The 27,028-nt window shown below is 50.2% G+C and overlaps 2 protein-coding genes across 4 annotated transcripts; both read left to right on the top strand.

The window, feature by feature from the left end:
* The first annotated feature begins 3,635 nt into the window (after positions 1-3,635).
* Positions 3,636-9,498, top strand: Znf48 (zinc finger protein 48). Of its 2 annotated transcripts, none has more exons than XM_029479587.2 (2): positions 3,636-4,032; positions 5,827-9,498. In XM_029479587.2, the coding sequence occupies exon 2, from the start codon at positions 5,838-5,840 to the stop codon at positions 7,608-7,610; it is 1,773 nt and encodes a 590-aa protein (XP_029335447.2). In that variant the 5' UTR covers positions 3,636-4,032; positions 5,827-5,837; the 3' UTR covers positions 7,611-9,498. The 2 variants fall into 2 exon arrangements, with proteins under 2 accessions (XP_029335447.2, XP_085697431.1); XM_085841305.1 differs by having other exon boundaries at positions 3,637-4,001; positions 5,827-9,497.
* Positions 9,499-15,114: 5,616 nt separating this feature from the next.
* Znf771 (zinc finger protein 771) lies at positions 15,115-25,149 on the top strand. 2 transcript variants are annotated; one of them, XM_021167585.3, is made up of 3 exons: positions 15,115-15,218; positions 15,595-15,744; positions 24,152-25,149. In XM_021167585.3, the coding sequence occupies exons 2-3, from the start codon at positions 15,604-15,606 to the stop codon at positions 24,962-24,964; spliced, it is 954 nt and encodes a 317-aa protein (XP_021023244.1). In that variant the 5' UTR covers positions 15,115-15,218; positions 15,595-15,603; the 3' UTR covers positions 24,965-25,149. The 2 variants fall into 2 exon arrangements, with proteins under 2 accessions (XP_021023244.1, XP_029335918.1); XM_029480058.2 differs by having other exon boundaries at positions 15,153-15,218; positions 15,582-15,744.
* Positions 25,150-27,028: the final 1,879 nt, after the last annotated feature.

The following is a 27,028-nucleotide window of genomic DNA, read 5'->3' as shown; positions in this document are numbered from 1 at the left end:
CCCTGCATTGGTGTTTTGCCTGCATGTATGCCTACATGAGGCTGTCGGAGATCCTATGGAACCGGAGTTACAGTTGTGGGCTGCCAAGTGGATGCTGGGACTTGAACCCCAGGTCCTTTGGGAGAATGCTGAGCCATCACTCCGGCTCCTTCCTCTCATCATACTTACCTTACATTTTGAGACAGGGTCTCTCCCTGAACGGGAGAATTCGGTTTTCATTAGGATGCCTGGTCAGTTGAGCCTCCAGCATCTGGCAGCTGCCTGTTCTCTCTCCCAACACTTGGGCTATAGATGTGTGACCGCTACAGCTTTAACATGGTTGCTGGGGGCCTAAACTCAGGCCATAATGTTTAAGCAGCAGGCCCTTTACCTGGGGAACCATCTTCACAGTCTAGGGTAACAGTTTGAAAATTTTCAAACTTTGATCACACCCAATTCCAAATCTGTCATTAGAGCTTGGGGATTCAACTGAATTGGTTCAGGATTTGCCGGGGTTAAAGAGTCCCAAGTCAGGCCTTTGGAGACTCTGGATACCAGGAGCCAGACCAACCGCCTGGCCTCAGATCCAACTAAATGCCTAAGGATCTGTGGTCTAGAGCACTGGCATAAGAATGGAGTCTGGAAGCCAGTCTGCCTGAAATCCTTTTGCTTCTCTGTGTGGGGGTGGGAGTGGGGTGTTCCTATAGCTCCAAGAGGAAGCAGAGGGACTACTGGCTGGAAGGAGAGATAGCCTAGAGTGCAAGGGGAAAGGGGACTAGTATGTCAGTAGAAAGATCTAGATGGATGCAGCAGGCCAGAGCTGAGGGAAGGTTGTTGCTCAGTGGTGAGCACAAGGGCATAGCAGGCTCCAGGTGCGAGAGAGGCCTTTATGGTATAGACCAGAAGTAGACTGGTTAAAGTTAAGGAAGAAACAAGCAGGAACTCCAGCAAGGGAGGGTTCCAATGTCCCAGAAGCCACAAGGGTGTGGAGAAGCTGCAGGACTAAGCAGGCAGCTCCTACATAAAGAAAGGAAACCTGGGAAGTCTAGGCCCAGGAAGGCATAGAGTGAGCAGGTAGCTCCTAGCAGAATGGAAAAGGGTGATGTCCATGTGAGTGTAGCAGGCTAGAGTCATAGAAGGCTGTGGGAGTCAGAGAGCGGTGCCCACAAGGAGGGCACAGCAGGGAGAGGGAAGCAACAGCTGAAGAATCAGACTACAGACCCAACAACTGTAATTTGGAGACGGGACATTTACACAGTGTTGGGAAAACTAGACAAAACGAACTGGGCTTGGAGCAGAGAACAGAGAACAGGGAAAGAATCTCTTTTCCACTCCCCTCGATTGCTGGCAGTGTAGACTGAAATCTAGGATGCCACTAGTTGGCCACATTTGGACTAAGGGATACTGCAGCCAAAACTGATTGCAAAAGCCAGTACGTTTGGAGTCCTTCGGTTCAGATGCCAGGTAAAGAGGGGTCGGATGTTCTGCAAGAAGCATCCCAAAAGGAGCCAGGAGGTATGAAAAGCTATTCCCATGGGTGAGGAAGAGGAAGAGGTCCTAGGCCTGAAGATCAGTGTCCCCAGGATCCAGGGAAGGCTGAACTGGAAGGCACAGCTGTTGAGTGGATCGTCACCTCACCGAATGTGGGACAAGGGTTAAAACCCTGAGACTGGTACCAGGGCCTTTGAGGGAACCCAAAAGGCAGAAACAGCTCAGAAATAAAGCCTAACCCAAAGGGCTAGGGTCCAAAGCCCGGTGGGTACTGCTGCCTCCAAGAACACCAAAGATCTGGTGAAGCATTTACACCAACCAAAGGGGAGCATTTACCAAGCCATCCATGGGCCAGGTGGGTCTGGTGCAGGTAGAACTGGTGGGTAGGGTCCCAGAGTGGCTTTAACCCCCAAAAGGGGAAAGCAGGCACCAGGTTATTCATGTGAGGGGGGTTTGTATCAAAAGTTGACCTTGGCTGGGGCCAAGGCATTCGCAGAGAACACACCACACAGCTGACCTATAATAATGCAATAAATGTTAAGAGATTTGGGGGGAGGGGCACAAAAGGCTGATTCTGAGCAGGAGAGAGAGAGAGAGAACCATTGATGGTATGGCAGCTGGTGATGATATAGCTGCTGGGGCTGGATTGCTGAAGGCAGGTGAGGGCAACCTGGTTCTGGAATGTGGGCAACTCCTAACACATGTCCCACCTGTGACCTCAACTACAAATAGTACCATACCGAATGTTCCAGAAAACAGCAACCACGTTCTTGTTCCAAAAAGTTACAGCCATCTTGCAAGCCTACATTTATTTCAAAAGATCACTGTAACCACCTGTTGTTATGACAGCCTTGTAACTGTTCTGCTCTGTAACTCCACCTATTTGCCTGCCAAATCCCCAGTTTGGACCGCCCCCCTCAACCCCCTTATTTTCCCTAGTCCAATACTGACCTTTGAATCCATTTTAGGGGCAGGCATCTCATGTAGAAGAATAACAAAGCTTGCTTTAATTGGGCATGATAATTTGGGTCAGTGGACTTTCTCCTCCCTGCTTTGGGATTAACAGGACCAACCAATCTTTTTTTTTTTTTTTTTTCGAGACAGGGTTTCTCTGTATAGCCTTGGCTGTCCTGGAACTCACTCTCTAGACCAGGCTGGCCTCGAACTCAGAAATCTGCCTGCCTCTGCCTCCCGAGTACTGGGATTAAAGGCGTGCGCCACCACGCCCGGCTTTTTTTTTTTTTTAAGTTAGTTAGAAATTTTAAAATTTGGTTGGGGGCACATTGCACCAGTGCATGTGGAGGTCACAGGACAACGTGCACTCTCCTTTCCACCACACGGGTTCCCTGGAGAGAACTCAGGTTGTCAAGCTTGCTGACAATCCCCTTTTCCCACTGAGGCATACCACTGGCCCAGTTCTCCACGCCTTGTATGCTTTTCTTTAAAACTGACGGCACTCAAGGGACATACGGTGCATGGTTTAACTTTATCTCTAACTTCTGCTTTATTGACAAATCTAATATAATACAAATAACATTATGTACTGCTAATACATAATGAGTTAATAAAAACCCCGTTAGCACTCGCTTTAGTGGCAGGACTCTGGGTACTCACCTCTATAAAGGAAAACCTGCCTACAACATAAGATGCCGGGGTTATGCTTCTAGGGTCTGGATCCTTTGGAACATGGCCCCACCAAGATGGAGACAGGGTTTATTCTTCAGTCCCTCCCTGGGCATGGCCTTTGCAAAGCCTTTCTTTGTTTCTCTACCTTTGTCTCCGCCTGTCGTCCTTTGTTCTGTCTCCCGCCCGTTTCTCTCCAGGCTCTCCGCCTCTTAGGGCTCCTGACTCCGCTAGGGTGACTTGTCGACTCTTATCTGTTTCTACATCTCTTTGTCTCTGGTACCCAGTCTCTAGGTCCTGTCCCTGAGCATCGTCTCTCGCGACAGTGCCCCGACTCGTGGCTCTCAGGCTAGAACTTGGCAGGCTCCAGCTCGACCTGCGTGCCCCGGCCCAGCCCCCGACTCCGAGCTGGGCTTTGTTTCCCCCGCCTAGGCGCCCCGCCCCGCCCGCCGGCTCTCCGTTTCCCTTTGTCTGCCACTCCATCCCTGGGCTCCTTCCTCGTTGTCCCGCGCGGGCAGTCCGGCTCCTCCGTGCCAGTTGTCCATCGAAGGAGTCTCGCCGCTAGCGCCGCAGGGCACGGCTAGAACTGGTCCACGCCGCCGCCGCCGAGCCCGCGGCTCCTCCGGGTCCTAGAGCGGCTCGCCGAGGCCCGTGCTTCCGCTTCCCGTCCCGCCCCGCGGCGCCCGGGACGTGGGCCGAGCCCCCCTCCCGGCGTGGCGTGGAGCCCGTCCCCGGGCCGCTGGCTGCTGGGTTCCTGTTGTACCGAGGGGAACGGGGCGGCGGGTGCCCTCGAACTCCCCGGGGCCGCGTCCGGGTCGTGGGCGGACGGTGCAGCGCGCCGCACAGCCCTGGGGCGCCGAGCTTCGCGGTGCAGAGGACTTGAAAGCGGCTGAGAGCCATCGGTACAGGTGAGGGCGGCGGTCCGCACCGCACAGAAAGGTAATGGATGCTTGGGGACCCAGGAAAGTCGGACGTGGGCGAAGGGGCAGGGGAGCAAAATCCGAAGGGAAGAAGCCAACGTTTCTGAGCACCTACTGTGTGCCAGGCCGTGAGGGGCATCCTCCCTAACGCTCTCCCCTCCCCCTTCCGCAGGCCTCCAGGCTCAATTGTAATCTCTGGTGCTCTTTCTCAGCATGCGTTCTGCTGTAAATCCAGCTCTAATACTGATTCCCTTCTCAAAACCTTTCCTAGCTTTCTTATTTTTATTAATTTAAAAGCTCTAGTGTTAAGTACAGACCTTGCGTGCTCAGACTAGTCTCAGTATCCTTTTCCAAATAACCGCGTTCCTTCCCGTTGTTTTTGCTGCAGAGTAATGCCGGTCCTTGACTTATCTCTTGCCTCTTGTGGCAGCAGGTTTACTCGGGACCCACAGTTAGAATCATTGCTACTTTGTTTTTTCTCTCCTACACCCCATATCTGTTTATCTGTAGGGAAGTAAGTATATACAAGATCGTGGAAGTTACCGGGACAGAGCCAATGGAGTGGAGAATTCAGAGCCAGTCTGGGCAGTACAGTAAGACAGTCGCAAATACTGGAGGAAAAAAAAACCACAGAAATTCGACCGAGCCGGGCGTGGTGGCGCACGCCTTTAATCCCAGCACTCGGGAGGCAGAGGCAGGCGGATTTCTGAGTTCGAGGCCAGCCTGGTCTACAAAGTGAGTGCCAGGACAGCCAGGGCTACACAGAGAAACCCTGTCTCGAAAAACCAAAAAAAAAAAAAAAAAAAAAAAAGAAATTCGACCGAAAGACCATATACTAGGTTTTCTAAATTGAAATACTGTAATATAACACAGGCTTGAGTAGATAGTTAGAAACTTGGCCGTTTTCTACTAACTTTCTTTCTTTTCTTTTTTTTTTTTTTTTTGGTTTTTCGAGACAGGGTTTCTCCCTGTGTAGCCCTGGCTGTCCTGGAACTCACTCTGTAGACCAGGCTGGCCTTGAACTCAGAAATCCGCCTGCCTCTGCCTCCCAAGTGCTGGGATTAAAGGCGTGAGCCATCACCCCGGGCTTCTTCTTTCCTGTGGTGGTGGCACATGCCTTTAATCCTAGCACTCAGAAATCAGAGGAATGATAGAGACACCTCAGTGAGTTTCAGGTCTTCCTGGTCTACAGAGTGAGCTCCAAGACAGACTCACTGCACAGAGAAACCCTGCTTTGAAAACAAAAGATAGGAAAAAAATTGCTATAATTCTCTTTGTTTCCATGGGGGTAAAACAAAGAGACTAATATTACCAATAGGATTGTGAAGGTCTTGTATTATTTGAAGGCCCCTGTATTCTTTAGTTTAGTGATCATACATACTATCCCAGGACTTGGGAGGCTAAGAATACTTTGTTTTGAGACAAGTTGTTACTTATGTAGCTGACCGTGAAGTCAGATCCACTTGCCTCTGCCTTCCCAGCTTGTGTTGAAAAGCATGTGCCACCATGCCCATCAGGACTGAAAGTTCAAGGCCAGCCTGGGCAAGTTATCAAAACCCCTGTCTCAGCTAAGGATTGCGGCACAGTAGTACTTATAGTTAGTGAGAGGCAGATAATTAGTGCTCCCTAAGTTCAGTAGAGAGGGGGAACATTCAGAGATTGTGCCTCATTGAAGAAGTTTTACTGGGAGAGTTGCGGGGGGGTTGCCCCTAGGGGTAGAGGCCCTGGGTTCCACTCCGGGAGCCATAAAAGGAAAGATGAGGTTGAGCCAAAGGGTGAGATTTATAATTCTGTTTTCTTTCTCTAATTCTAGGGACAGAGACAATGGAGGCTTCTCCGGGGGATGAGTTTAAACATTCACCACAGGAGAGGGATGTCTCAGAGTTCAAGGAAGAGGAACAGTTAGCCCCAGCTCTCCAAGTAGAAAATACTTCTCTCAAACCCGATGGCTTTCAGAGCTGGGATGATTTATGGGTCCGCGGAGAGGGGCTTGGAAAGCGAGAGCCTCCAGACCCAGTCCCCCGGGTTCTGGAAGAACCCCGGTGGGGACAGGGCAGTAATGACCGAGCTGCTGTGTGTGGTGAGTGTGGCAAGAGTTTCAGGCAGATGTCTGATTTGGTGAAACACCAGAGGACGCACACAGGGGAGAAGCCCTACAAGTGTGGCGTCTGTGGCAAGGGCTTTGGGGACAGCTCAGCCCGAATCAAACATCAGCGAACTCACACTGGCGAGAAGGCCTACAGGGTCCGGCCACCGGCCCCAGGTCCTCCCAAGATGCCTCGATCTCGGATTCCTGCTGGTGAACGGCCCACGATCTGTGGCGAATGTGGCAAGAGCTTCCGGCAGAGCTCTGACCTGGTAAAACACCAGCGGACGCACACAGGAGAGAAGCCCTACAAGTGTGGCATCTGTGGCAAGGGCTTTGGGGACAGTTCAGCCCGAATAAAGCACCAGCGGACACACAGAGGGGATCAGCTCCCCCGGCCAGTGGTTCCCCGACAGCAACCATCCCCGGCAGCTCCGGCGGCTCCACACAGACCCAAGGCCCAGGACAAGCCGTATATCTGCACCGACTGTGGCAAAAGGTTTGTGCTCAGCTGCAGCCTGCTGAGCCACCAACGTAGTCACTTAGGCCCCAAACCCTTCGGTTGTGATGTGTGTGGAAAGGAGTTTGCGCGGGGCTCTGACCTGGTGAAGCATCTGCGGGTACACACAGGTGAGAAGCCCTACCTGTGCCCTGAGTGTGGCAAGGGCTTTGCTGACAGCTCCGCCCGGGTGAAGCACCTGCGCACCCACAGCGGCCAGAGGCCTCACGCCTGCCCAGAGTGTAACCGTAGCTTTAGCCTCAGCTCCACTCTCCTTCGCCACCGCCTCACCCATGTGGAGCCCCAGGACTTCAGTCTCGCAGCCTACCCCGTGGTCCCGCTCATCCCCAGCCCTCCTCCACCTCCTCTTGGCACCAGCCCCTCACTGACGCCTCGGAGTCCTTCACACTCCAGCGATGGGCCTTTTGGCCTACCTGGCTTGGAACCAGAGCCTGGGGGCCCACAGGCTGGGGAGCCGCCCCCACCTCTGGCAGGTGACAAGCCCCACAAGTGTCCTGAGTGCGGCAAAGGTTTCCGCCGAAGCTCTGATCTGGTGAAACACCATCGTGTGCACACAGGGGAGAAACCCTACCTCTGTCCTGAGTGTGGCAAAGGCTTTGCTGACAGTTCTGCCCGAGTCAAGCACCTCCGCACCCACCAGGGCGAACGCACTAGACCACCACCACCATCTACTCTCCTGCGGCCCCATAATCCACCTGGTTCTGTACCCATTGCCCCTCAGTCTCCAGTGCGGGACCAGCCCTCCGGACCCAGCCAGCTTCATGTGTGTGGCTTCTGTGGGAAAGAGTTCCCCCGGAGCTCAGATTTAGTCAAACACAGGCGTACACATACTGGGGAGAAGCCATACAAATGTGCAGAATGTGGTAAGGGCTTTGGTGACAGCTCTGCTCGAATAAAGCACCAGCGTGGGCATCTGGCCTTAAGGCCCTTTGGGGTGGGGGATGGTCTGCCAAGGTCCCTTCAGGAAGAGTCACCAGCTGGACTGGAGTGATGGGAGTCTAGGGAGGGTAGAAGCCCAGGGTACTGGAGGGAGGGTGTCTGCAGGTGAAGGCAGAGAAGAGCCTGGGAAACGGTGGGAGGGAAGAGGAGGATGAGAATAGCTAGAAACAGATTAGAGACTACATAACCTTCATCTCAGGAAACTATTTGGGACCTTGCCAGTGTGAGCTGTATCGCAGCTTCTAGAACACTGCCTAGCACAGATTAGGCTCCCAATAGTTGTAAAAGCTGGACCCAGTTTTAAAATCCTACTGCCTCCTGTTAACACGCCCCTCAACTGGACACAGCTGTGTCCAACCTTTAGTTCCTGCACTCAGGAGGCAAAGGCAGGCGGATCTCTTGAATTCATAGCCAGACTGATCTACATAGAGAGTTCTAGGTAAGCCAGAACTCGTTGGTGAAACAAAAAAATAAAACAAATAAAAACCCTTGATCTTTCAGCCTTAGTCTGGGAGAGCAGATTGTTGGAATTTTAGGTGTCCAGTCAAGGCGGGGCATCTTGGCCGCCCTGAGGGTGAAGTGTTGCTGTGGAGAAGGCAGTTGTCGGCCTGGAGGGCACTGGGCGTGGTTTTATCCAAGAAGGGCACTTTGGGAAAGAGCTTATGTCTGTATGCTTTGAGGGTCCTTCCCACTCAGACACTGGGACCTGGTGAAATAGAAGAACCAGCAGGAACCCTCAGAGCCTCCAGTCGGGATGCAAAGCCTAGGTCATCGTGGACGTCTGCAAAGGCCAGCCTGCCGAGCAAGGGCGGAGCCAGTGCAGGCCAGAGGAGCTTCAAGTCTCCACAGCTAAGTGTCTGTCTGTCTGTCTCCTTATTAATAAATTGTCCCTTGTCTGAGGTTTATGTGTGTGCATGGGTAAATACAAAGGCCAGCAAGGACTGAAGTAGGTACAGAGACTCTGCCATAGGTAAAGCTCTCAGCCATGAGATTTAAATGGGTCCCGAGCCTTCCGTCCATTAAATAAAAGACATTGTCAGACAACTAAGCTGCTTTCATTGGAGGAAGATGACAGGGCTCATGCCTGGAGCCCCAGAATTTAGGATGAGGCAGGAGGATCACTCAGAACTGAGACAGGCTTAGTAGTCTTCAGGTTTGTCAACTGATGCCCTAGGCCAAGGTCTGGTTGCTCACAAGAACCTAGCTACAACACGAACCCTTGAAAAGAAGGTGAGGTACCAAGGAGGGAGGACCAGTGACTGGGAAGCAGGAGGCTGGTGATGAGTGAGCCTGGAAAGAGGTTGCTAGCTTGCCTGGTACAGGTTCAGAAAGTCTGGATGCTAATTCATCAAGGGATGTTGGAAGACCCACCTCCTCAGACCTTTACAAATTCTGCTGTTTCTCCAACAGTAGAGATAACTCAGGAGTAAGAAGCAGGTCCCTATCTTGTTCTGAGGGCAGGGAAAGGAGTGACCTAATTGGCCAATGGCAGACATCATTAGCTCCATTCATCTTACTTGGCAAGTTCCTGCCAGACCCGGTAACTCAGCTAATTGTTCAGGAATAGTCAGGAGTTCTCCCAAAGATCGTTGCCATCTGACTGGCTTCCTCAGAAATCATGCCCTTGTGAAGTTGGATGCATCCTTGAAACCCTGGAACTTAAGGATCTGTCCCAGGATCTTTAGAGACTTGTATACTTGGGTGCATAGGCATCCTGTTGGCCCTCTGAGGGACCTTGGAAAGTTCTTCCTGGCTGTCTCCTTTCTCTAAGCTGATCCCAGTGAACCTTGTAAACTGCTGTTAGCCCTGCCACTTCACTGCTCCATTTGAAAATGCTAAGGATAACTCCTGGGATGGATGAGTGGCTCAGTTCTGAAGAGGACCTGTCTTTGTCCTCAGCACATATATAGTGGTTTACACACCAGCCCACTCCAGTCAGGGCATCTGGTACCCTCTTCTGAAGTCTTGTACCAGGCACGCACATGTGCACATAGATACAAACAAAAACTCATAACATTTTGAAAATTTTTTTAAAAGATGGGAACCTCTGCTAATCCCGAAAATTAGAGGAGAAAGACCATCAACCCAAGTCATGGAGGTCAAGTTAAAGCAAGCAAAGCAACTTTGATTTGTGTGCATGGGCTGCCTCCCCCTAGGGAGGGTGTGAGGACGACAAGGCTTTTATAGTTCAGGAGTTTCCAAATGGAGCATTTGGCAAATGGGTTACAGAAGCAGGGCATAAGCACAGAAGTCAGTAAGAACCTCCTGATCCAAAAAAACGAGGTCCAGGGTTGGAGAGATGGCTCAGTGGTTAAGAGCACTGACTGCTCTTCCAGAGGTCCTGAGTTCAAATCCCACCAACCACATGGTGGCTCACAATCATCTGTAATGGAATTGTTGCCCTCTTCTGAAGACGGCTACAGTGTACTCATATAAATAAAAGAAATCAGGCCGGGCGTGGTGGCGCACGCCTTTAATCCCAGCACTCGGGAGGCAGAGGCAGGCGGATTTCTGAGTTCGAGGCCAGCCTGGTCTACAAAGTGAGTGCCAGGACAGCCAGGGCTACACAGAGAAACCCTGTCTCGAAAAACCAAAAAAAAAAAAAAAAAAAAAACAAGCGGCCTGCGTGGTGGCGCACACCTTTAATCCCAGCACTCCGGAGGCAGAGGCAGGCGGATTTCTGAGTTCGAGGCCAGCCTGGTCTACGAAGTGAGTGCCAGGACAGCCAGGGCTACACAGAGAAACCCTGTCTCCAAAAACCAAAAAAAAAAAAAAAAAAAAAAGAACAAGAAAAAACACTGGGTGGTGGTGGGGGCGCATGCCTTTAATCCCTGCACTTGGGAGGCAGAGGCAGGCGGATTTCTGAGTTCCAGGTCAGCCTGGTCTACAAAGTTAAGTTCCAGGACAGCTAGAGCTATACAGAGAAACGCTGCCTCAAGAAAAAAAGAAAAGAAAGAAACAAGGTCCAGATGTGTCACCTTTTGAAACAAAGGTAGGGTTGCAAGATGCTTGTAAGCAACTTTTTGAAACAAAGACATAGTTGCCATTCCTGGAACGGGCAGTACAGAGCCGTTTGTTTTTAAGGTTACAGGTGAAGCATAGCTGAATCCTTGAAAAACAGGTTTCCTCACAAGCAGGAATGAATCTAGTTTGTCTTTACTATAAAATGGCTTTTAAGCCTAAAATGGAGGCAGGTTCGTTCTTCGTAGTCATAACAACCTTTTGATAGATACAAAGGGATGCAGGATGGTGATAAACAACTTGTGAAACAAAGACACTGAGGCCATTCCTGGAACAGGCAGTATGGAACCATTTGTAGTTAAGATTACAGGTGGGGCATAGCCCAACCTTAAGAAACAGATTTAATCATAAACAGGAATGAGCCTAATTTTGTCTTTACAATGGCTTTCAAGCCTAGGATGGAGGTGCCTGGCTCATTGCCTTAGGCTTAAGCCTTAGGCTTTCCGCTTGCGTTGCTTTTTTAGAGTGAAGGGCTCGAAGGGCAGTGGTGGCCCACACCTTTAGTCCCAGCACTTGGGAGGCAGAGGCAGGCGGATTTCTGAGTTTGAGGCCAACCTGGTCTACAGAGTGAGTTCCAGGACAGCCAGGACTATACTTACACAGAAACCCTGTCTCCAAAAAAAAAAAAAAAAAAAAAAAAAAAAAAAGAGTGAAGGGCTCTCTTCTCTGTTCCTTTCCTTCACTGAGAATTCAGCTGAGACAGTTAAAACTCAGATTTGAGATTTGAAGAGGACTGATCCAAAGCAGCTGAGATAAATAGCCCATTGTGTCCTGCCTTGAGGATGTTTTAAGTTTTAAGGAAGATTCTTAAGTGGAAGGCATATTATATTCATGGGTGTAAGATGCCTCCCTTTCCCCCTTCCCTCATGATGGATCATGTTGGGGTCCAGGACTCACTCCAGAGTAGCTTGGATTCCATAGGGGAGCCACCACAATCAACGTCAGATTTTCTGTTTCCAGTCCTATCAGGAGCTGATACCCACAAACCACATTGACACTGATCTCAGTCAGACAGGGATGGTTTACTATATGCCCACCCTAAAACGGATTTTCTCTGTCAGCTTATAAAGGCTAAAACTGGGGGCTGGTGAGATGGCTCAGTGGGTAAGAGCACCCGACTGCTCTTCCGAAGGTTCGGAGTTCAAATCCCAGCAACCACATGGTGGCTCACAACCATCCGTAACGAGATCTGACTCCCTCTTCTGGAGTGTCTGAAGACAGCTACAGTGTACTTACATATAATAAATAAATAAAATCTTTAAAAAAAAAAAAAAAGGCTAAAACTGCAAAAACCACAATGAGCTCATATGCAGGTGTAGGACGTGCCGCCCAGTGGTCAGCTCTGACACAAGTTATTTTACAATAGTAAAACTGTTTACAAGCAGTTTATATTGGCCTTTAATTTGATGGGTCCTACATACAGCTTTGTGGAATTTTTTTGTTTTTGTTTTGTTTTTGGTTTTTCGAGACAGGGTTTCTCTGGCTGTCCTGGAACTCAATTTGTAGACCAGGCTGGCCTTGAACTCAGAAATCCACCTGCCTCTGCCTCCTGAGTGCTGGGATTAAAGGCGTGCATCACCACGCCTGGCTTTGTGGAATTTCTTTTTTTTTTTTTTAAAGATTTATTTATTTATTATATGTAAGTACACTGTAGCTGTCTTCAGACACTCCAGAAGAGGGCGCCAGATCTCGTTGCAGATGGTTGTGAGCCACCATGTGGTTGCTGGGATTTGAACTCTGGACCTTCGGAAGAGCAGTTGGGTGCTCTTATCCACTGAGCCATCTCACCAGCCCATTAGGTATTTTCCTCGTTTACATTTTCAATGCTATCCCAAAAGTCCCCCATACCCACCCCCCCAATCCCCTACCCATCCACTCCCCCTTTTTGGCCCTGGGGTTCCCCTGTACTGGGGCATATAAAGTTTCCACATTATTCTTAAAAAGCCCACAAACAGGGAGGGGAGGAATAAGAAACAGTAATGAAGTCTTTGAGAAGGCAGACCTTCTTTGGTGCACAGGGATGGCAGACTGCGGTAGAGCTATAGTTTCTTTTTTTTTTTTTTTGGTTTTTCGAGACAGGGTTTCTCTGTGTAGCCCTGGCTGCCCTGAACTCACTCTGTAGACCATGTTGGCCTCGAAGTGGGATTAAAGGCGTGCGCCACCACGCCCGGCTGCATTTACTGCTCTTCCAGAAGTCTTGGTTTGGTTCCCAGCACCCACATGGTGGCTCACAACTATCTGTGACTCCAGCTCCTGGAGATCTGACTCCCTCTCCTGACCTCTTGGGGCTCCTGCAGGCATGCAGCACACATACAGGTACTCAGGTGTGCACAAATACACATTAAAAGAAAAAAAGAAAAGAAACTTTCAGAAGCTAGAGAGCTGGTTGCTCTTTCAGAGGCACAGGGCTTGGTTCCCAGCACCCTCGTGCATCCCTCACAACTGTTGAGAGTCCACCTCTGGAGATCCCACACCTTCTTGTGGCCTATTTGGGCATCTGCAAGCATGTGTACACACACAGTCCTGTATCTTTTTAAACAGTAACCTTAAAAAAAAGGCATTTAAGCCGGGCGGTGGTGGCACACGCCTTTAATCCCAGCACTCGGGAGGCAGAGGCAGGCGGATTTATGAGTTCGAGGCCAGCCTGGTCTACAAAGTGAGTTCCAGGACAGCCAGGGCTACACAGAGAAACTCTGTCTCGAAAAACCAAAAAAAAAAAAAAAAGGCATTTAACTGCGAAGGAGCATTCTGACCATCAGGACAGCTCCTGAGCCACTTCTGCAGCCTCCTGTTCTGCTTCCCGGCGCAGTCTCTTTCCTTGTGAAATGGAGGCTTCTATCTTGCTGCCCAGGTGGCTTTGAACTCAGGATCCTCCAGAGTTGCTTGTATTCCAGAGGTGAGCCATCACATGGAACTTCAAGTTTCTGTTTCCAGTCCTATCTGGAACTGATACTCACGGGAGTCACTAGATATTGGGGGTATCAGAAGTCTTTGGGACACAAACTGTCCTCTCTGATTTTGTCTTCCTACCCTCCTCTTTTTAATTAATTAATTTTTTTTAAAGATTTATTTATTGATTATATGTAAGTACACTGTAGCTGTCTTCAGACACTCCAGAAGAGGGAGTCAGATCTCGTTACGGATGGTTGTGAGCCACCATGTGGTTGCTGGGATTTGAACTCCGGACCTTTGGAAGAGCAGTCAGGTGCTCTTACCCACTGAGCCATCTCACCAGCCCTAATTTATTTTTTTTAAAGATTGTATTTGCCGGGCATGGTGGCGCACGTCTTTAATCCCAGCACTTGGGAGGCAGAGGCAGGTGAATTTCTGATTTCTAGCCAGCCTGGACTACAGAGTGAGATCCAGGACAGCCAGGGCTACACAGAGAAACCCTGTCTTGAACCGCCCTCCAAACAAACAAACAAACAAACAAAAGATTGTATTTATTTTATGTGTATGAGTACTCTGTAGCTCTCTCAGACACACCAGAAGAGGGCATCTGATCCCAATACAGATGGTTGTGAGTCACCATGTGGTTGCTGGGAATTGAACTCAGGACCTGTGGAAGAGCAGTCAGTGCTCTTAACCATTGAGTCATCTCTCTGGCTCCTTTATTATTTTTATTAGAAAAAAAAAAGTTTCACTATGCAGGTCTGCCTGGCCTTCAACTTACAGAAGTCCACCTGCTTCTGCCTCCCCAGGGCTAAGTGGCACCATGCCCAGTTAAAAATATCTAGAGAGATAGGCAAGATGGTACTGTAGTATTGTAGAGTGGATTTGACCTTGGGCTATTTCTTCCCACACTACCAGTTGTGAGAAATGCTTCTTTACTGTATAACTTAGGTAAATCGGTCCTCTCTGAACTATCTTTAAGTGCACGTGTAAAGTGAGGTCGCAATCCTCTGTGCTGAGCAAATGTGACCAAGTGTGTAAAACAGCAAACTTTCAAGAACAGGTACTCAAGCCAGGCACGACAACTCCTGCCTGTACTCTCCAGATTCGGGGTGAGGGTCGGGCGCTTGCCACGGGTTCTAAACTAACCAGGCTTACATAGTGAGCCTCTGACAAGTCAGAAACAACACAGGGTAGACGAAAGCGACAGATTGGGCGATGGTGGATCTGGGCCGTATGCGGGCAAACAGTAAGCTGTCTGGCAGATCAGGGGATGGGAAGGCGAAAAAGAACGAAGAAGGAAAAAGGAGGGGAAAGAAGAGAGGAGGCAAAAGGGCCTGCTCTCCAGGCGGGGCGCCAGCGAGAGGCCCAGACTCGCGGGAGCGCACGTGGCCTACGCGGGCACAGCAATCTCGGTGGGGCGTCAAGACCCAGCAGCGGCGGAGCCCGGCTGAGAATGGTTGGAACTCGGCTGCAGGGCCTTGAAGGCCGGGCTAGGCACGGTCTGTTCGTTAGGAGTTTCCGGGCCGCGGACACCTCTGAGTCCCGGCTACCCCTCCCGGGGCGGTTAGGGACAGAAGCTCAGACCTCCAGCCTCTCCCCTAGGGGCGGGGCCAGACGGGCGAACCAATGAATGTCCGCCCCTGGGGCCCCGCCCCGCCCCCGCCTCCGGAGCCGCGGCCTTCGCAGAGCACCCAACCGCCCCTCGCCCAGGCCCGGGGCCGCACGAGCACCGAATCTCGGGCTGGTGAGTGCGCACTCCACCCCGGGGCCTCAGCTCCAGCGGGCCTCCGGCTCATCCCTTAGCGCTCAGGTCGCCGACCCAGGCTCTGGGGAGTGACTCAGCGCGAGGAGGGTGGCAACTCGCGGGAGCTGGAGATTCGAACTGTTCAGGGCCCTGAATGTCGGGATGAGTGGGGTGAACGGGTGTCTTCTGAGCTGGGCCCTGGGCAGTGCCGGAGCGTGGGGCTGGGTTAGGGTGGATGGGAGAGGACTGGACTCGGAGCCTGGGCAGGGCGGGGGAAGCCTAGGCTGCACCGCCTTGTCTGGGCCGGGGCCACAGTGGGGGTGGGGGTGGGGGTGGGGGGCGGGTCCTGAGCCTCTGATCCAGCGCCCCGCCTCAGGACACCAAGATGCCTGGCGAACAGCAGGCAGAGGAGGAGGAGGAGGAAGAGATGCAGGAGGAGATGGTGCTGCTGGTGAAGGGTGAGGAGGAGGAGGGTGAGGAGAAATATGAGGTGGTGAAACTCAAGATCCCTGTGGACAACAAGGAGGTACGTGTTCCGCCCCGATCCCACCCCCACACTCGAACCTGTGCCAGGTTCAACGTCCCTTAAACAGAAGTAAAAAATCCTGCCCCCGCCTTTTCCTGGATCTCAGATCTAGAAACTCAGAATTGGTCCATCCTTGTGCTCACTGCCCCCCACGCCCCATTGGATTTGGCCCACTGCGAGAGCCAGATGCCATGCTGGGTGCAACTTGAGGCACCGTGCTGAGTGGCTTCAGTCTACGCAGCCTGATGTCTGTAAACTCACAATCCTGTATCCTGAGTCCAGATATAGGAGTTAGCAAAGGCCAGAGGTGAGGGAAGATGAGGTCAGGCCGAAGTAACAACAGCTACCTCTCGCATAGTTTATGGTGCTCCAGATGCTATTCTAAGCACCTCCAGTCTGGTTTGTTGCTAGTACTGACTCCATTTTCTAGGTGAGGAACTGAGTCTAAGACAGTTGGTAACCGACCTAAGTGACTACCCCAGACAGGAAGAGTGGCTCTGTCCGTAGGGAGCTACGGGACAGTAGTTCCCTCATACTCCAGCACAGCTCCAGGCAGGTTGGTTGGCAGAGCATGCTGGGAATCTGGGTTTTCTCCTGGAGGTTTTCAGGACACCAGAATGAGTTAGAGTCTGCCATATGAGACCCTAACTATTCACCAATTATTTTACTTCCCAGAGCTGCCAGGGACCCTGGGTTGTCCCTGTCTCAGTAGACTTGAGTTCAGCTGGAGGGCTCTGGCTGCCTTGGGGCTAAATGCTCGTTCCCCTAGCGGACCTGATGAGTTGCTGGGAAAGGACACCTGCTCTCTAGGCCTCTTCCACTGTTTACTGTGAAGTCTGATTCTTTCCAGCCTTCTTGGCTATCATCTTCACTCAGCCTGACCTTGAGACCTTGCATACACTTTGGTTTGAACATTAAGGACCTAAGGCTCCAGAGATTAAGATGGACTTCCATTCCCATCACCTCCCTACCAGCTGACAAGTTTCTCGGTCTTGTTAGTTTTCCTTGCAGTACTAAGAATTGAGCCAAGGCTTTACCTGTCTCTGTACTGTAGCCAAGCCCTTTTCTATTGAGGTAGGGTCTCAACCAAGTTGCCCAGGTGGGCCTAGAACTTATTCTGTAGTCCAGGCAGGGACTCCTTTGACCTTGGCATTCCTATTAATTGAGTAGGATTTCAGGCCTGAGCAAAGCTACTTGGCTTTCTACCTTCTCTGTGCCTCAGTTTCCTCATTTGAACAGGGAGAGCATAGCAGCACTTACCTCCTGGAGATGTAAGGACTGAATGAATATGTGAGTTAGAGCTATGTCTTGCACATAAGCAGTGTGTAAGTAGTTCCATTTTTTTCTCTGTATGTATAGGTGAGTGGTGTATGTGAATGTGTGTTCCTGTGCGTGTGCTGGAGCTGGGCAGGGACAGCAGGTACCTGCTCCATTATTGTCTACCTTATTCCCTTGACAGGGGGTCTCTCACTGGACCTGTAGCTAGGCTTGGTGGCCTGCAAGTCCAACTGATCTTCCCCTGGCCTCTTACCACAGCACGGAGGGGTACAAGGCACACCTACCTGGTTTTTGTCCTTGTTTGTTTGTTTTTCAAGACAGGGTTTCTCTGTATAGCCCTGGGCAGCCTATAACTTGCCTTATAGGCCAAGATGGCCACCTGCCTCTGCCTCCTGGGTGGGATTAAAGCCAGCTACTATAGCTGGCTCCAACCATTATGTTTATTTGTTGTGTTCGTGAGCATGTGTGCACGTGTGTGTGTAGGCACTCAGGTGGAGGTTAGAAGACAACTTCTGAGAGTCACTTCTTTCCTTCCACTATGGGTTCTAGGGACAGAACTTGGTTCTTCAGGGCTACATGACAAGCCCTTCTACCTGCTGATCCAACTTGCTGACCTCTCCGCTCATTCTTATCAAAGGTTTTTTTACGCTGATCTCAGGCATTGGATAGAGTGAAGGCAAACTACCTAGGCAGTGGGAAAGAGTTGGGGAGAGGTATTGAGTGTGGACCTTGACAGCTTGTGTGGGGAGGAAGGGCAGGAGCAAAGGCTCACAGAAGGCAGCACTAGAAGGTTTCACTGGGGCCAGCCTGAGAAAGGCTGCTAAGCGGGACAGGGTAGCAGTTTGGGCATACTGTGTTCCATCTTGTGACATAGGAAGTCTTAGGCTAACTGATAAAAATGATTAGATTTTCTGTTTACAAGAACCCCTGGCAGGGAGGCCGGGATGTGTCAGTCCATAGAGTTCTTGCCTAGCATGCAGAAAAGTCCTGATGCCCAGCGCCACATAATCAGGCCTGGTGGCATGTACTGTGGTCTCAGTGCTAGGGAGGTAGAGGAAAGACGATCAGAAGGTCAGAGTTGGGACCAGAGAGATGGCTCCGGAGTAAAGAGTACTTGCTGCTCTTCCAGAGGACCCAGGTTCAAGTCCTAGCGCCCACAGGATTGCTCACAATACCTGTAACTCCAGTTCTGAGATCCAGTGCCCTCTTCTGGCCTCCAGGGACACCAAGCATGTAGGCAAAACATTCATACACATGATTTTTTTTTTTTTTTAAGTTCCAACTTAACATCAGTAATGTAGTGGGTTTGAGGACAGCTTAGGCTACATGAAACCCTATCTCAAAAATAACAACAAAAACCCCTAACCAACCAAAATAGAACAAACCCAACAACAACATCAGCTGCTAAGGTTAATGGCCTGCTTTGAAGTAGTAGCAGCAGTAAGAGAAAAGGGTGTTTGGATACCCCACTGAGACAGCTGAAACCAAGGATTAAGAGAAGGGTTATCGTGAAAGTCATCAAAGTTCCCTTGGGCCAGGCTATATAGTGTCAGTTAGCAAGCAAATCCTAGCTCTATCATTACCAACTCTGCCTCAGCTTCAGTAATAAGATCGCTGAGTGTGCTGGGCATGGTGGTGTACACCTTTAATGTCAGCATTCAGGAGGCAGAGACAGGACGATCTCTGTGAGTTCAAGGCCAGCCTGGTCTACATATTGAGTCCTAGGACAGCCAAGACTTCATAGAGAGTCCCTGTTTCAAACAGATAGATCGAAACTTCAATCTGGAATCTGAGTAAGTGGATTAGGAGGGTGAACCAGCTGGAGGTTGTAGACGGTCACAGTTGGCCCTCTGCTAACAAAATAGCACAGGGATTGCTATGTGGCCTCCTTTAGCCTCTTTTGTTCATGTACATGTTAATTCTCTCAAAAGTGCCTTCCAGCCATCATTGTGGTGCATGCCTGTAATCCATCCCAGTTCTAGGGAGACCAGGGTAGGACTGCAAGTTCCAGGCCAGCATGGTTTACATAGCAAATGCCTCTCTGGGATGTGGCATCCAGTACCAGTGGACTGGGATTGTTACCTGTCAACAGTGGCTGTTCTTTGTTAAGAATTGGTGTCAAGGGGCTGTGGATGTAGCTCAGGGGTAAAGTTGGCCTTACTGTGTGGTTCAGTCCCCAGGACTGGAGAAAAATAGGCTTCAGTGATGCTACACTCAGAGTTTGGAGTAGTCTTTGTCTGCCTGTCAAACTCTGACCTGTCTGAATTTTCAATTATATTTATTTGTGTGACTTTGAGTATCGGGTACAGTGGGTACCACAGTGGGGTTACCATGGCACCTATGACAGCCAGAGTACAACCTTACAAAAGGTAGATCTTTCCTTCTACCAGGGTGGGTCTTAGGAATTAGACTCAAGTCATCAAACTTAGCAACAAGTGCCCTCGCCAGCCTGGCACCCACCTCATGCCCAGCTTCAGACACACCTGACCCTGAACGCAACTGTGGTTCAGCCTACAAACTTTGTCTGCTGTGCACCCGCTCTCTCTGGTGTGGCTCTTCTTACCTGCAGACTAGATGGCTTTACTTTACACTTCTTATTTACTGAGATGGGGTCTCCTCCTTACGTGTGGTGCGGTCCTCCTGCTTCAACTTCTAGATTGATTGCTAGGCTTGAAGGAGTATGCTCTCACTGCCCACCATAAGTCAGAGAAGCCATTGTGAGGGAGTGTTTGGACTTAATGTTACACATGCAGGCAGATCATTGGGAACTTGATAAAGTGAAAGTTTTTATTTCTGCAATGCTGGAGATTGAACTTAGGGCCTTGTGCATATTGGGTACCACCGAGCTGTATTACCAGCATAAGATGAAGATTTAAAAAAAATCTTAAGATTTGTTTTCATTGCCAGGCAGTGGTGGCGCACTCCCAGAGCTTGGGAGGCAGAGGTAGGTGGATCTCTGAGTTTGAGGCCATTGTAAGACCCAGTCTGGGCTACACAGAGATGCTAGGATGCTGGTTACTACTCCAGCTGTATCCATGTCGGGAGGAGCTAGACTCAGACCATTACCAAGATTCTTCTCCAGGTGCCCAGGCTGCTCCTCCTGGGCTGGAGACAATGAGGATGACTAGTGGGAAGGATTTCTTTCTCATACTTCAGAGAAGCCAGCCTGAGGCGGTCCCCAGGCTGGGCAGTGACAACTTAGAGAAGGGTGCTGGGAAAAGGTTGCGATGTCACAGCCAGGGCAAGGGAGAAAAGTGTGGCCTCGAACTACTTCACCCTAGACTTCCCCACAGCGTCTGCTTTAACATGGAGGCTTTCTTGGAGAAAGATAGAGACTTAGAAAACAGCTTCTGTCCCGCCCTCTGTGAGGTCAGGGGAGAGTGGCACCCTCTCATGTTTTGTCAACTCAGTCCCTCTAAGCCTTGGTGTTCTCTGCTGTCTGGATAACCCTGTGATCTCTGTGCTCAGCAGGTGGAAGTAGGAGGATTTCAAGTTCTAGGCAAGCCTGGGCTATATGGCAAGACAAGAAACTCTCTAAAAACAAAGCCAAACAAAAAAGCAAAAACAAAATAACCCTGCGTAGTGGAACACACTTGTAATCAAGCAGTCAGGAGGCAGAGGCTAGATCGTCTATACGTATGAGCTAACCTGAGCTATACATTAAAATACTGTCCCAGCCGGGCATTGGTGGTGCATGCCTTTAATCCCAGCACTTGGGAGGCAGATGCAGGTGGATTTCTGAGTTCGAGGCCAGCCTGGTCTACCAAGTGAGTTCCAGGACAGCCAGGGCTATACAGAGAAACCCTGTCTCGAAAAATGAAAAATTAAAAAATAAATAAATAAAATAAAATAAAATAGTGTCCCACCTTACTGAGGGGTGTCAGGAAGATTTACTGTGACAGCCTACATAAAGCAGTGCCATCAAGGCCTGACGTGAGGACCTTCCTTACAGAAGCCCCTTTCAGGGGGGGCATTTCAAGACAGACACACCCTGCCATGGGTGCCTAAAACCTTGAGTGGGTTCAGTCATGCACACACACACTTTAACTAGGTTATTGCTGAGACAGGTTCTTGCTATATTCTCCAAGCTGGCTGAGACCTTGTGATTCTCCTGAGTGCAGGTATTATAGGTTTGCAGTCATACCCAGCCTGTGTTTTTTCCTTTAGGTATATACCTATAATATAATTTAATTTCTAAATTAGGCACAGTAAGAGTTTAACAATAATAAAATAGAATGATAACAATATGCTATAATAAAAGTTGTTTTAAACTTAAAAATTGTTTATTTCTGGAATTTTCCACTCAATATTTTTAGACTATGACAGCTAGCAGCTGAAACAGGAAAATCAAGCCACAGTTAAGGGAAGACTATTGTTATTAAAACCAGAGTTCTTTTGGCTGATTGCTAATTTCCAAAGCTGTCATATGTTCTAGTTCAAAGCTACTTTCTTTGATTTATGCTTTGTTTTGTTTTGAGATAGGGTCTCACTGTGCAACCCTGGCTGGCCTGGAAGTCTATGAAGACAAGGTTGTTCTTCAATCCACAAGAGCTGTGCCTCCCTCTGCCTGCTGAGTGCAGAGATTAAAGTCATGTCCCACCTATCTGGCCCCAGAGCCAGTTTCTCATGACAGAGGGCGATGGCCTTTAGGGTGCTCCACCACAGCTTCTGAAAGGGAAGGTCCTGTTCTTTGTCACTTAGGTTTTTTATGTTGTTTCCTCCTCTGTAAAAGGAGGGTGGTGGGCTGAATACAAGGCAGTATGTGTCTTGTCCTGTGTGGCAGGTGAGTCTTTGGTCATGAATTAATGGGGTGTGTGGTGTGTGTGTGTGTGTTTATTTTTAAAGACAGGGTCTTTGTAATCCCGACTGTCCTGAAATTTGCTATGTAAACGAGGCTAACCTTGAACTCACAGAGATCCTTCTGCCTCTGCCTCCCAAGTGTTAGGATTGAAGGTTTGAACCACTAAGCCCAGAATGAATTAATGTTCTTTTTTTTTTTTTTTTTTTGGTTTTTTTGAGACAGGGTTTCTCTGTATAGCCCTGGCTGTCCTGGAACTCACTTTGTAGACCAGGCTGGCCTCAAACTCAGAAATCCGCCTGCCTCTGCCTCCCGAGTGCTGGGATTATAGGCGTGTGCCACCACGCCCGGCGAGAATGTTCTTTTTTTTTTAAAGGTTTATTTATTATTATATCTAAATATACTGTAGCAGTCTTCAGAAACACCAGAAGAGGGCGTCAGATCTCACTTTGGATGGTTGTGAGCCACCATGTGGTTGCTAGGATTTGAACTCAGGACCTTTGGAAGAGCAGTCAGAGCTCTTAACCACTGAGCCATCTCTCTAGCCCGGAACTAATTTTTTTTTTTTTTTTTTGGTTTTTCAAGACAGGGTTTCTCTGTGTAGCCCTGGCTGTCCTGGAACTCACTCTGTAGACCAGGCTGGCCTCGAACTCAGAAATTCGCCTGCCCCTTTACCTGCTTCTTACACAGCATTCTTTCCTTCTCCTGAGTTTATTTCTAGAAGTCCAGACTGACTCATTTCAAGCTTCAGAACTTCAGGTCTCAGAGCAACATTTGGCTTTTTCTTCACAGCTTAAGAAAGTTCTTGCTTGAAAACTTTGAAGAGTCTGAGCCTAGCCAAGCTGTCCCTGTCCTGGCTTCTGCTCATACTTGCCAAATGGCTGCTCCAGTTTCCTTCTGCAAGTCCCTGTGAGATCTCTTCAGTCTCTAGACATTTATACTCTGAAAACCTTTCATCGCCAGCCCTGGTTCCTTCCTGAGTTCCATATAGCCCCAAACAGCAGATTATCTCCTCCTCTTCTTCCTTCTCCTCCTCCCCCTCCTCTTCCTTCTCCTCCTCCCCCTCCTCTTCCTTCTCCTCCTCAAAAAAGATTTATTTATCATGCATGAATACAGCACTCTGCCTGCATGTAGGCCTGCATGCCAGAAGAGGGCAGCAGATGTCACTATAGATGGTATGAACCACCATGTGGCTGCTTAGAATTGAACTCAGGACCTCTGGAAGGGCAGTGCTCTTAACCTCTGAGCCATCTCTCCAGCCCCAGATCTTTCTTCTTACCTGGTTCCCCTCTGTACATGGCAACCCTCATCTGTGCAGTTCTGAGCTTAAACATCTTAGTTACTTGGGACCAGGCATGGTGTCCCCACCTTTAATCCGAGGAGGAGAGGCAGAAGAAGCAAGCAGGACTAACTAACCCATAGTCATTTTGAATCTCCATACCTCAAAGCCAGTTTGTTGCCATCTCTTATCTCAATCTGTAAAGTGGAGAGAGAAACCAACATCTCACTGACTCCACTTTCTACTTGCTTCCTGGGCTTAGACCAAGTAGTCTTCTGTCAGATGAGTGCAGTAGCCTCCTCACTAGGCTCCTGGTTCTGTCTTCTCCTTCATTCGAGTTCCCAAAGAGTGTGACCGTCACTTTCCTGATCAAAATTCTCAGAAATCCCTCATAGTGATTCTCCATCTCATTTACACTACAGGTCCTTAAATAAGAAACCCTCGTGTTTCCTTCCTCCTGATAACTATTACAACCAAGGGTCTTCCCAGCCTTATGTGTATCTGCAGCATTCCAGCAATTAACCCATTACTCTTGTAGGTGGGACTCCCCCCGGACTCAGTCCTCACAGGGCTGAGGAAATTAGGCAAGCTGTCACTTACATTACCAGCACTCAGGTTTCAAAACAGGGTCTCCTTTTTTTTTTTTTTTTTTTGGTTTTTGAAGACAGGGTTTCTCAGTGTAGCCCTGGCTTTCCTGGAACTCACTCTGTAGACCAGGCTGGCCTCGAACTCAGAAATTCAACCGGCCTCTGCCTCCCAAGTGCTGGGATTAGTGTACGGCACCATCTGGCTTGGCCTGGACCTCTTGATCTTCCTCTCACCTCTACAATGTCAGACATCTGGCACTTTTAATCTAATGCCAAATTCCCAGTGTCTCTAACTCTATAACCTAGATTGTGCCAAATAAATTTTGTGAACACAGGTAACTATAATGTCACCTGGTGTGGTGATGTATTAAGTCATTTAAGGAATTGAGGCGCAAAGAGTGTGCAGTGTTCGGGAGACCGAGGTTTCCGCTGGGGCCTGTTGACCTGTTCTCCCTTTCCCTGCAGGTTGCCAGCCAGATGCCAACGCCGTCGGCCGACCCGGCGCGCCCCCACGCGTGCCCGGACTGCGGTCGCGCCTTTGCACGCCGCTCCACACTAGCCAAACATGCGCGCACGCACACGGGCGAGCGTCCCTTTGCGTGCACGGAATGCGGCCGGTGCTTCTCGCAGAAGTCGGCGCTGACCAAGCACGGCCGCACGCATACGGGCGAGCGACCCTACCAGTGCCCGGAATGCGACAAGCGCTTCTCCGCCGCTTCGAACCTGCGGCAGCACCGGCGGCGTCACACGGGAGAGAAGCCGTACGCATGCGCACACTGCGGGCGGCGCTTTGCGCAGAGCTCCAATTACGCGCAGCATCTGCGCGTGCACACGGGCGAGAAGCCTTACGCGTGCCCGGACTGCGGACGAGCCTTCGGCGGAAGTTCGTGCCTGGCGCGCCACCGACGCACGCACACGGGCGAGCGCCCGTACGCATGCGCCGACTGCGGCACGCGCTTCGCTCAGAGCTCGGCGCTGGCCAAGCACCGGCGCGTGCACACGGGCGAGAAGCCGCACCGCTGCGCCGTGTGCGGCCGGCGCTTCGGCCACCGTTCCAACCTGGCGGAGCATGCGCGCACGCATACGGGCGAGCGGCCCTACCCGTGCACGGAGTGCGGCCGGCGCTTCCGCCTCAGCTCACACTTCATCCGCCACCGTCGCGCGCACATGCGTCGCCGCCTCTACATCTGCGCGGGCTGCGGCCGAGACTTCAAGCTACCCGCCAGTGCCACAGCCGCCACGCCCACCGAGCGCTGCCCGGAGTGCGAGGGCAGCTGAGCCACGGCGGGGCAGCGAGGGGCACTTGGGACTGGCACCTGAATTGTTCCTTCCATGCCTGCACCTGGGTCGGGGTGCTCTGGGACTGGGAGATAGGGAATGCCATACCGGGGTCCCTAGAACCATGCCTCGTCCCCGACTACATTCCCTTGGCCCTTCTGAGTGAATAAAGTATTCTATCCTCACCTCACGATGCCTGTAAGTGAGGTGGGTGGGAAGGGGAACATTAGGTACGGAACCAAATGGGGCAATAAAATAGCCTGGGATTGGGAGACACACCAGGCTGGCTATGCCTCAGTCTCAGTTCTAAAAAGAGCCACAAGCAAGACATGTGCTTGGCTAGATGGTTGTTTTGCAGTCTTTGAGGGTCGGCATGGCAAAGGTGAGAAATGGGGCCCTGTACATAGATTTAAGTACTTATGTAAATATATTAGCGCCCCTCCCCATTTAATTAACCCTAAGCGGACTCACTATATACACCTGGCTTGAACTGGGGATCCTCTGAATCCTGAGGTTACAAACATGCACCACCGTAGCTAGCTCCAAACCTCATTTTATCTCCACTTTTGCAGACAGCTAGTGAACGGTACAGCAGGAACTGTGCCATTTGTCAAGGAAACTGATGACCACAGGATTAAAACCAAAACCCTTGCAGAGGATCAGGGCTTCATCCCAAGCACCCACATGGCTTAACAGCCATCCATAACTCCCAATTCTAGGGGACCCAAAGCCCTGACGTCTGACATGGTACACAGACACACACTGGCAAAACATACACATAAAAAATAGTTTTGGTTTGTAGCCCAAGCTGTCCTTAAAACCTAATTTGGGGGGGGGGGGGTGCATTTTTTGAAACAGGGTTTGTCTGTATATATATCCCTGGCTGTCCTGGAACTCACTCTGTAGACTAGGCTAGCCTTGAACTTTGAAATCCACCTGCCTCTGCCTCCCAAGTTCTGGGAAGAAAGGCGTGTGCCACCACTGTCAGGCTGTCCACAAACTTATGTCCTTTTGTCTCAGTCTCCTTAATGCTGAGGTTATAGGTGTGCAATCAACACCGTGCCCCAAAGTGATTTAAATATCATTAGGGGATGGGATGGGGGACGGTGAGCCAAGGCATGTGTGGAGGTCACGGGGCAACTTGCAGGAATTGGTTTTCTCCCTCTGCCATGTGAATCTCTGGGATAGTTTGGGTCACTGGTCATTGGCCTTGATGAGCCATCTCGTAAGCCTGAAAGTACTATTTGTGTTTTTCAAGTGCGTACATTTGTGCATACTTGAATGCAGGTGCTAGTCAAACCAGGAAGATGGAGTGAGATTTGGACCTAGTGTTAAGACATCTGTAAGCTGCCTGATGAGGGCATTGGCAACAAGACTTTTCAGTCCTCTGCAAGAGCCTCAAGTGCTAAGTATAGTAGTGCATGCCTTTAATCTGAGCACTTGGGAGGCACAGGCAGATGGATCTCTGTGAGTCCAAGGCCAGCCTGGTCTACACAGCAAGTTCCAGGTCAGCCAACAACACATAGGGACCTTATCTCAACAAACAGACAAAGAAAGAAAAGAAAAGAGGCAGCAAGTACACATACCTGTTGGGCACTCTCTAGTTCCAGAAGTCATGTTTTCAGATTTGTCTAGGTGAAGGAAAAGGAGCTGGAGCTCCGGAGACAAGGCAGGGCACAGAAGTGACTGTTACCATATTCAGAGTGGGGTGGAAATGTGAAACTCAGCCTTTTAAAAAAAGATTTAGTGTATGAGTGCTCTGTCTACATTTATACCTGTGTGCCAGGAGAGGGCATCAGATCCCACTACAGATGGGTGTGAGCCACCATATGGGTGCTGGGATTTGAACACAGGATCTCAGGGCGTGGCTAATGCTCTCACCGACTGAGCCACCTCTCCAGCCTCAAACTAAGCCATTTTTAATCGGATAAATTCTTTTACCTGGGAAGGCATGAAGGGTCATCAGAGGAGGCAGACAATCAACTCGTCACTACCACTGGTTTCTCTGCAGGACCTCGCTTTTTGGGAGGCAGTCTTAGGTGTTGTTGGGAAATAATGTGCCCA

This window comes from Mus caroli, unplaced genomic scaffold (genome assembly GCF_978045245.1).
Source record: "Mus caroli unplaced genomic scaffold, Mus_caroli_1 scaffold_8, whole genome shotgun sequence".
NCBI classification, from domain to species: Eukaryota; Metazoa; Chordata; class Mammalia; order Rodentia; family Muridae; genus Mus; species Mus caroli.
This window is presented reverse-complemented; position numbering and strand designations above follow the sequence as displayed.